The sequence below is a fragment of the Sciurus carolinensis genome, chromosome 3 (assembly GCF_902686445.1).
Source record: "Sciurus carolinensis chromosome 3, mSciCar1.2, whole genome shotgun sequence".
Taxonomy (NCBI): domain Eukaryota; kingdom Metazoa; phylum Chordata; class Mammalia; order Rodentia; family Sciuridae; genus Sciurus; species Sciurus carolinensis.
The window spans coordinates 23406599-23416887 of NC_062215.1; the positions used below are offsets into that span (position 1 = coordinate 23406599).

At 52.1% G+C, this 10289-nt stretch overlaps 1 protein-coding gene across 1 annotated transcript; it reads left to right on the forward strand.

Moving 5' to 3' along the window:
* Nucleotides 1-5670: 5670 nt before the first annotated feature.
* Epop (elongin BC and polycomb repressive complex 2 associated protein) lies at nt 5671-8818 on the forward strand. Its single transcript, XM_047542972.1, has one exon. The coding sequence runs from the start codon at nt 6114-6116 to the stop codon at nt 7251-7253; it is 1140 nt and encodes a 379-aa protein (XP_047398928.1). The 5' UTR covers nt 5671-6113; the 3' UTR covers nt 7254-8818.
* The last annotated feature ends 1471 nt before the right edge of the window (nt 8819-10289 follow it).

Below are 10289 nucleotides of genomic sequence, written 5' to 3' on the forward strand. Positions count from 1 at the left end.
GGGTGGGTTAAGAATGAGAAAATATTAGCCACAAATTGGTAAGTGTTGAAGCTGGGTGTTAGGTACATGGAGGTTTATTATGGTCCATTGTTTGGTTTAGTGTGGATTTGAAATTTTCTATAATAAAACACATTTTTTTTATTGTAAACAAATGGGATACATGTTGTTTCTCTGTTTGTACATGGAGTAAAGGCATACCATTTGTGTAATAATAAAACACATTTTTTTTTTTTTTTTTGGGTGCTGGGGATCGAACCCAGGGCCTTGTGCTTACAAAGCAAGCACTCTACCGACTGAGCTATCTCCCCAGCCCCTAAAACACATTTTTAATTGCATGAAGGAAGATGCTATTTCTGTTTTACAGATGAGGAAACTAAAGCTTCCAGTGGTTAAGTAACTTGCTCCAAAATCACACAGCTGGTAAAGTGATGAGTCTGGAATGTGAACAACCCAGAGTCCCAACTTAACTAACCACGGGGCCAGTTTCCCAGCAGAAGAGAGCAGTGTGTGGGCTTATGCTAGGGGGCAAGACAGCCCTGCTGGGCCAGAGCAGTCTGACAGGGAATTCTGGAAGGAAGCAAGAAGGGCTAACAAGGTGGTGGCCAGGGTGTGGGTGGGGTCAAGAAATGGCTTCTCTCAGATTTCTCCTTGCAGGTTAACTAGTGGCTACCAGTGTGGGCTTAGAACCTGGTTGTTTGGGTTTGAGTACTGGCTCTTCCACTTGGTAGCAGTATGACAGGCAGGTCACTTCTCTTCCTTAGTGTCCTTATTTAGAACCCAGATAAGCTGGGTGTGGTGGTGCACGCTTGTAATTCCAACAGCTTGGGAGGCTGAGGCAGGAAGATCAAGAGTCCAAAGCCAGCCTCTGCAACTTAGTGAGGTCCTAAGCAACCAATAAGACCCTGTCTTTAAATAAAATATAAAAAAAGGGCTAGGGATGTGGCTTAGTAGTTAAGCACCCTTGGGTTTAATCCCTGGTACCAAAAATAAAATAAAAATATCTAGAACCCAGATATTAATAGGAATGTAAAATGGCATAGCCAGTTGAGAAATCAGTTTGGCAGCTTTTTAAAAAGTTAAACATAAGAGCTGGGGGTGTAGCTTAGTAGGAGAGCACTCTCAGTGGGAGAGGACCTAGGTTCAATTCCCAGCACCACAAGAAAAATAAATAAAAAATAAGCTAGGCATGCTGGCACACCCTGTAATCCCAGCTATTTAGGAAACTGAGGCAGGAGGATCTCAATTTCAAGGTGAGTCTAAGCAACATAGTGAAACCTTGTCTCAAAATAACAAATAAAAAATGCTCAGTGGTAGACTCCCACTGGGTTCAATGCCCCATACCATAAATCAATAAACAAAAATTTAAACATAAATGTACCATATGACCTAGTGATCCCACTCTTTATTTGTATTTATTTATTGCAGTACTGGAATTGAATGTAGGGGAGCTCTACCAATAAATTATACCTCCAGATTTTTCTTTTTTGACACAGGTTCTCACTAAATTACAGAGGCTAGCTTAAAAAACGTGATCCTGGGGCTGGGGTTATGGCTCAGATGGTAGACTGCTTGCCTTGAAAGCACGAGGTCCTGGGTTCAACTCCTAGCAACACACACACACACAAAGTGATCTTTCTGCCTCAGCCTCCCAAATGGCTGGGGTTACAGATGTGCACCATTGCAACTGGCCTCCACTTTTAACTATCTACTTAAGAGAAATAAAAGCCTGCCCATGTCCAGCTAAGTAAGCATGGTACTGCACACCTATAATGCCAGCAGCTCAAGAGGTTAAGACAGGAAAATCACAAGTTTGAAGCCATCTTCAGCAACTTAGTGAGACCCTGACTCAAAAATAAAAAGGGCTGGGGATGTAGCTCAGTCTTAAAATACCCCTGGATTCAATTCCCAGTACCAAGAGCAAAAACAAACAAAAAAATCCCCTATCCCCATACAAAGACTTTGTGTTTGGGGGTATTTTTGTAGTATTGGGGATTGAAACTAGGGCCTCAAACAGGCTAGGCAAGTACTTGACCACTGAGCTATACTTCCAGCCCCACACAAAGACTGGTATGTCAAAGTTCATAATAGCATTATTCATAATAACCAAAAAGTGAAAACAATTCAAATGTGACTGAATAAACAAAATGTGGTATATCCATACCATAGACTATTATTAAGCAATAAAAAGAAATGAACTATTAATCCATACTAGAACCACAAATAAACCTCAAAAATGTTATGCTTGTGTGAAAAAAGTATAAAAGACTACATATTGCATGATTTCATTTATATGAAATGTCCAGAAAAGGGAGAGCTATACAGACAGAAAGTAGATTAGTCTCAGGGGCTGGGAATGGGAACAGGAATTAACTGCAAATGGGGATGAGCAATCCCATAAGAAATATTCTAAAGTTGGATTATTAAGATGGTTGTATAAGTCTAAATCTACTTAAAATTGCTGCATTGGACACAGGGTTAAGCATGATATGTACATTTAAAAAATAGCATCTAATAGGATTGATATGGGGGTTAAATAACAGAGTTTTTAGAACAGAGACTGGCATGCAGAAAGTGCCACAGATGTTATTATTACAGGACTGACATCTGGGGCCGTTCCCTGCAGTGCCTTCTAGGGGGAAAAGTCCAACTAGGCAGGTCCTCTGTTCCCAAATCCTTGAACACCATCCTTATGGTCTTGGGTGAGAACTAGATAAACCAAGGAAGGGGAAGGGCTGGCATCCAGGTCCCCAGGGTTCCTTTCTGCCCCTAATCCTGGGGGTGTCAGATGGGACCCAGCAACCATTCTTGTCTGTCCTTTCCTTGGTGAGCATGAGAAGGTGGGGGCCCACCTCACCTCATAGGCTGAGAACGGGGTCGAGTGTCCTCTACTGTAGGCAGTGGGAATTGCAGCGGTGAGTCGGCCTGCCTGAGTAATGGTAACCACTCCGTGTTTCAGCCCTCCTGACATTGTAAGGAAGCCACAGTTGTCCCTTTCACTGGGAGGGATACTGCCATTCAGAGTATCTACATGACTTTCTCAGTGGTGCACAGCTGGTCCCCAGTCCAAGACCTCTGCAAAAGGTGGCTTGATGACCCCCAGGTTGTTGCAGCTAGAGAAACTCACTCTGACCCCTACTTCAGTGCCCTCTGACTATATTCTGGGGTGCCTGATTAAAGGAAGGGGATGAAGGGAAAGTGGAGATGGAGGGGATTCCTCCTCTATGGAAGAGCTCCAATAGCACTGGTCCCTTGTTAAAAGCCAAAGCTCCTAACGTCAGATTTGGGGAGCCGGCAGCTTTTGGAGTGGGAGAAGGAAGATCTTCATTGTTATGTAATATTCACTATTTATTCATATGGAAAATTTTCTTGGGTGTTCTCGCCTGTGTCAACATTGTGCTAGGTGTAGGAAAGCAAATATGGAATGTTGGCTTCGATTGCTTGTAATTTCCACGATCCCACAGTGCTGGGGACTCGAACCCGGGCCTCCAGCATAAGAGGCAGGCACTCTACCAGGTGGGCTATATGGCCTGCCCTAGGAAAGCAAATATGAAAGAGACTTTTGGGGATAGAAGGAGCTCTCCAGTCCAGGGGCTTGATGATGGGCCCAAGCTTCTTCCTGGCATCTCAGCTGCAGAAGCTGGAGAAGAGCTGGGTCAAAGCAGGGGCCCTCTGTCCCACAAGCAAAATAAATCTGGTGTCTGTCTCCACCATGCTTCCCCCTAAGCTGTGAAGATAATCATCCTTCGTTCCAGAACTTTCCTCAAGTGGTGTGTGTGCGTGTGCGTATGTGTGTGTGTGTGTGTGTGTGTGTGTGTGTGTGTGTGTGTGTGTTGGGGCCAGGGTTCTTGGGGCAATCAGGAACTCTGGAGGCTAGACCAATTTAGCCAAGTGACCTGGCAGGATCCATGGATTCCCCTCATGACAGCTGTCCTGGAGATGTCTTCTGCAGAGGACTTAAGGGAGGACTGTTTTGAGCAATAAAACCCCTCACCACCTCGGCACTTCAATCCTAGCCCCACTTCAGCGACTTTATCTCTGGCTTCTGACAAAGGGAGGTGGGGGAAGTAACCCTTCTTATCCCTTTCTTCCCAGATGTTATTTGATGTCATATAGGAAATCTATGCCCCCATGGTCACTGCTGGAAATGCCAGGATGCACGCTGCATCATTTGGCCACTTACAGAAACTCTCCCTTGCCCTGGTCCCAGAATGAGATATTTCTCCCTATGCCCCCCACCCCCAGCATCTTCCCACCCTCTTGCTCCAAGCCATCATACACCATATCTCTATCTTTTCTGAAGATGGTAATAGCCATACAAATGACCTGATTTTTATCAAGAGAGATGTTCCATTTGCTCACTTATTTATTCATTTGCGAATATTCATTGAGTGCCTATTATGTCTGCACACAGATCTAGGCAGTGGGGATGTAGAGGGACCAAGACAAAGTGTTTCCCTCCCATGTGGGCTCTTCTGGGCAGCCAGGGCATCAGCTCAGTTTCAAATTAATGGGAGAGACAAGACACCAAGGAACAAATGCTTCACACACTTTCCTATAACAGTAAGCCGTGCAGAGACTAAAGAAGGATAAAAGGATGGAATGTGCTGAGGTTTGTGTGCTGCATTATCAGAGCACTTAGTGGGAATTCACTTTTTCTTTGCTTTACACTCTTTGAGGCAGCTGAGAGTGAGGGTCTGTGTGTCCCTTCCTACACCTCTTCAATTCATTTTGGCAGCTCAGGACTCAGAGTAGGATTTTAGGGGTGGCTGCAGAGCAAGCCCTTTGGAGTCATGTTAAGAGGTGAGGTACTTAAACACTGCATTAGAGAAACAGGTACTGAGAAAACCTATTTATCATCTTCCATGAGTGTAATAATACCCCTCCCCCCAATTAATTTTTTCCTCTATGCATCTTGCACTCACATGCTGAATTCGTTCTACATTTATTTTTTCCGGTATTGGGATTGAAGCCAGCGTCCCTTTACCACTGAGCTACACCCACGGCCATTTTTATGTTTTATTTTGAGACGGTATCGCCAGTTTGCCAAGGTTGGTCTCGAACTTGGGATACTCCTGCCTTAGCCTCCCGAGTACCTGAAATTACAGGCGTCTGGAGTCACGTCTGGAGTCTACAAACATTTTTTGAGTCCACGGTGTGCCAGCGCTGTTCTTGCGGCTGGAAACTGAGAAGGAAATTCTCTGCCTGTAGCAGTCCTTGCTGCGTAGTTTATAAACTATCATTGCCTCATTTCTCTCTTTCCTTAACATTGTATGTGCGCTTCAAATCTGTTGATTTACATAGCTCTCCATCAGTTCCAAGAAGGCAGATGTGAACGTTCCCATTTTGCAGATGCGAAAAGTGTGACTGCTAAGGGGAAAAACGAGTTGCTTGGCGATGACTAAATGCCAGGACGCCAGGGGGCCACGTGCAGCAGCGGCATCTGGCCCCTCGCGATCCCACCCGCGCACGCTCGCTCTTTCCCTCCCTCCCTGCCGCCGCCGCGCCGGGTCCACGTGTGTGTGTCTGTGTGCGGAATGGGGACGGGGGCGGTGCCGCCGGAGGGGTGGAGTCAAGGCTAACGTCACGGGCAGTGCTGCCCAATCAGCGGCGGGCTCGCGGCCCCGGCGCTGGTATTGGGGCAGCGAGGGGGCAGTTCTCTATAACGCGGTCTCCGGGAGCCAGCGGGGAAGAAAGAAGCCGAGCGGGCGGAAGGCGCCCTCCCCGCCGCCTGGGCCCGGGCACCGGGTGCCGGGCCGGGGTCCTTCCCGCCTCCGGCGACCGCCGGCCGCTTTGTTTTCCCCGCCTCAGCGCTTCGGGCGACTTGGGAGGGCTCCCACCGGGGCTGTGCAGAGAACGCGGCGGCAGGAAGGGCGGCTGACCGCACCGGGACTCGCAGGGACCCAGGAGTCCGGCCGCCGGGAGGGCCGCGTGACGAGATCGAGGAGGGAGCCAGAGCGCCGCGGCCCGGTGTAGCGGGCTCGGGGCGCCCGTGAGCACGGACCTCCCCGTCGAGGGGGGGCGATGTTCCCCTCGCCCGTGGGCTCTTCGGGCAGCCAGGGCATCCCGCCACTGGGACCAGGGCCCCCTCAGTGGGCACCCCCCGAGGCTGCTCCATGGAGACTCTGTGTTCCCCTCCCCGCCTGGCAGTGCCGGCGTCCCCGCGAGGGTCGCCGTGCTCCCCTACACCCCGGAAGCCGCGTCGGGGGACACAGGAGTTCTCTCCGCTGTGCTTGCGTGCCCTTGCCTTCTGCGCCCTTGCCAAACCCCGGGCGTCCTCTCTGAGCCTGGGGCCTGGGGAGCAGGCGCCACGGGCCCCGGTGATGCGGGGCCCTCGAACCTCCGTGTGCACCGGTGGCTGGGCCCCGGATGGCCTGAAGTACCTCGGGGGACAGGCCGGGCAGTTCAGCGATCCGAAATCCCCAGCCGGCGAGGATGCCGATGTCGCGGTGTGCCCGGGCGGCGGAGAGGAGGAAGAGGGCGGAGGCAGCTTCCCGCACTTCGGCGCTCGCTCCTGCGCACCTCCCGGCCGCTGCCCCGAGCCCCGGCGTCCTCGGGAATCTCCGACCAGCTCCGCCTCGGTTCCGCCTGGGCCAGACCCGGGTCTCGAGTCCCAGCCTGATCCAGCCGCCTGCCCGCCTCAGGATCCCGGCTCCCGGCCTCCGCCGCCACCTGTGGGCCTCTCCACCGAGCCCGCGTGTCCCGGGGCGTCTCCCGAGCCGTCCCTGCAAGGCCAGGAGGCTGCAGTCGATGGAAACCCCCCGCTGGCGGCCCCCGAGGCATCAGCCGTTACCTCCTCGACGGTCAGCGCAGCTCCGGCCGCGCCGGGCGATCTCCGCCAAGAACATTTCGATCGTCTGATCCGCCGGTCGAAACTTTGGTGTTATGCGAAGGGCTTCGCCCTGGACACTCCGAGTTTGCGCCGGGGTCCCGAGCGGCCGCCAGCGAAAGGGTCGGCCCGGGGAGCAGCCAAGAAACGCCGGCGGCCACCTCCGCCCCAGCGCAGCGCGCAGCCCCGCCGCCCTGCACCTACACTCCCCACCACGAGCACCTTCAGCCTTCTGGACTGCTTTCCCTGCCCTCCGGCCCTGGTTGTGGGGGAGGACGGAGACTTAGGGCCTGCATCCTCGCTTCGCCTCCAAGGAGACACCAAACCCCCGCCTGCCCACCCCCTCTGGCGGTGGCAGATGGGGGGACCCGCTGTTCCTGAGCCCCCCAGCCTCAAATTCTGGGGGGTCAACCTGGAAGAACTCTAAGCGTGTGATCTTTTTTGCCAAGTGAGGGAAATTGGGGCTACTGCCAAACTGCGGGCTTGAGGAGACAGCCTCATTTCTCACATTTGCCTGTTCCCTTCCTTTACGTTTTATGGACTGTGGGCAGAAAGACCTCAAATGACAGTGATCCTCAAGCACCTAAGAGGTCGGGGTGAGGTTCCCTCCAACTCATATTTGCAGAGGAACCAAGGGCTGGAGTCGGGAGAAGGCTTGACCCCAAAAGGCTGAATGACACAGATTCCAATCCCTCCTCCACCTCGGCTCTCTGGGGCAGGGCCTTCACACCCCAGGCGGGGAGAAGGAGGCATGCTCAAAGACTGGGGGGGGAAATGGTGGGGGAGACCTTGGTGATGGACAAACCGGTTGTTTCTGCGTTGGAGGGCAAGCCTCCGGGTGTGGGGGCTGTGGTAGGGGTGGGAAGGTGATTGGCAGCGCCCTGGGGGCATCCCCGCCCCACCGCCCAGGCCTTTAACCCTTCACTCCCTTTAGGCCTTTCCAAGCCTCTTAGCACCACCCCATCTGTAATAGGGGAAGGGGGCAAATCACCCCCTTCCTGTTTCCTTCCTATGGCCCCCTAAGTTCGGGTGACCCCTTAATTGGTGAGATCTTCCATATCAGTCACCAACCTTTCCCTTTTGTCCAGTTTTGGAGTTTCTCCCTTCAGTTATCCCCTTTGCTTTTTGTTCTAAGCTCTTGATGGTGAAAGAGCACCCCCACCTTGGTAAATCAGCCTCCTCCCCAAGTGACTCCTCCTAGGAAGAGAGCAGTGCTGAGGAACCTCTTCCCCATTGAGGACTTTGCCTGGGGAAGGGGCCTGAGACTGTCCCAGGGAAAGTAATGGAAGGTGGAAGAAATCAATAAAGTCAGACCAAACAAGTCGCCTTTCGAGGTCCACTCCACAGATTCCTGGATGGGAGGGGGTGGAAGTAGAGGGCTGGCCTGAGTCCATTCTTTGGACACCCAAACAGCCCCCTAAAGGATGGAGACAAAACAAACTGCTTTTTGCAGAATGCTTAATGAGAGGGCTCTTGGCCTAACCCCAGGGATCCCCAAGGGTCTCCTGGGGTTTGAAGGAGAAAGTTTGGGTTTGGATGGGACCTGAGATACTTTCTTCCTCCTCTAGCCTCAGGCATTTCAGGAGTTGTCAGGGATCTGATGGATCCGAAGGGGGCAGGGCCACGGGATTAGGTTTGAGGTCAGAGGTTCTGTTTTCCAGGCAGAGGGGAGAGATAGGCCTGGGCCACGCCCCAGCCAGGAGGGTTCCCTGGAGCGGGAGAGGACTGGAATGAATGCCCTCTCCTCCACCCAGGTGAGGTCAGAGGAGGCCAGGTCTCAGGGAGGTCCCGGCAAAGGTGTGAGGGGCAGCTGGGGGACCCTTCTGCCCACATCGCGCTAGTGAATAGCGCTCCCTCTTGCCCCCACACCGGGGTGAAGGAGGAATAATTCCCACATACAACACTGGGGAAGGACTTGTCTCCTTTTCTGTGAAAATGCTTTGTAAAAAGTTGTTATTGTTTGCATAGAGCAGATTCTTGAGAAAAACTGTTTTGGACCACAAAATTGTGTTTGTTTTCAAAGCTGTCTCCTTTCATTTTTCTTTCGCTGGGGGTGAGGGTGGGGGTGGGGTGGGTGGGCGTGTGGTGGGCACTGCTCTTTTAACATCTGGCCTTTATGAACCCTGCTGACCTCCCCTCCCCCCTCCAGCTGTGTCCTTGGAAGGAGGAAGGAGGGTGGGAGACTGCTTTCCATTCCTCGGTGTTTCAGGGGTATCCTTCTTACCTTGCCCCCCAAGAAAGGAGGAGAGGAAGAAGGCAAGCACTGGGACTGGGGGGGTGGGGAATCACTCTGAGGCGACGATGTTTGCAGGAGGAATTGGGAAAGGCAGGCTCCCTGATTTGAAAAAGCTCCTTGCTTTTAGTGATGTGGTCTGGTTCAGCTTTGGCTTTTTCGACCTGCCTGGAACTGGGGATGGGGTGGATTAGCTCTGGGCAAAGGAGAAAGGGGTGCTTGGCAGGAGGTCCCCTTCGTACACTGCTTCTCTGAGGGTCGGGAGGTGATGCACTAGTTTGGCTGCCCCTCCCCACCCCCACGAAAGGCTTTATCCTTGACCTGGAAGGAGGCAGCTGAGTTAAAAGACTCACCTCTTGGTTGAATCTAGAATTTCCCTCCTTGCTGAATGAAGTTCAGTTTGGAGACTCTCAGGACTGTAAGGTTCCCTAGAAACCTACCAGTCACTTTACAGGATGGGGAACTGGATAGTTTTCTAAGGTTGCCATCACAAATTTCCACAGACTTGATGGTTTAAAACAAATTTATCCTCCTACATTCATGGAGGCCAGAAGTCCAAAATTAGGGTATTGCAGGACTGGGCTCCCCAGAAGGCTCTAGGGGGGAGTCCCTTCCTTGCCTCTTCCAGCTTCTAGTGACCCCAGGCATTCCACTACTCATCTGTACATGGCCCCCTCCTCTCTATCTCTTATAAGGCCACTTGCCCCTGGCTTCAGAGTCCACCCAGTAATCTAGGTTGATCTCATCTAGACAGCCTTAATTGCATTTTCAAGACCCCCCTTTCTAAATCAGGTCACATTCCCAGGTTCTGGAGGGCTGGGGGTTAGGATGTGGACATATCTTTTTGAATTCCATCATTTAACCCACTACAGAAACCAAGTTCCAGAAAGAAACTTGCCTAGACCTGCAGGGGAAGGAAGCCTGTAAGGGAGTGAGTGTCGGGTTTTGGTGTGGGTCATGGCTTCTTGAGCTGAGGCCACAGTCCCTTCAGGAGCAGCTGGGAAAAGGGGAACATCTGACCCCTTGCTTTCCTCAGGCGAGGATGCTGGGACTCCCCTCCCCCATCAGTAGTACACCAGAGTCCACAGGAGGGGTGGAGGACAGGTTTTCCCAGACAGTCGGTGCCCAGAGCCCCAGCTGCCTGTCCTCTCCCAGTATGGCATTTATCTGGACTGGGAAGTCACTGGTCTTATTTCAGTCTGGGCCTCTAAGTTCTATTCCTGAATCATC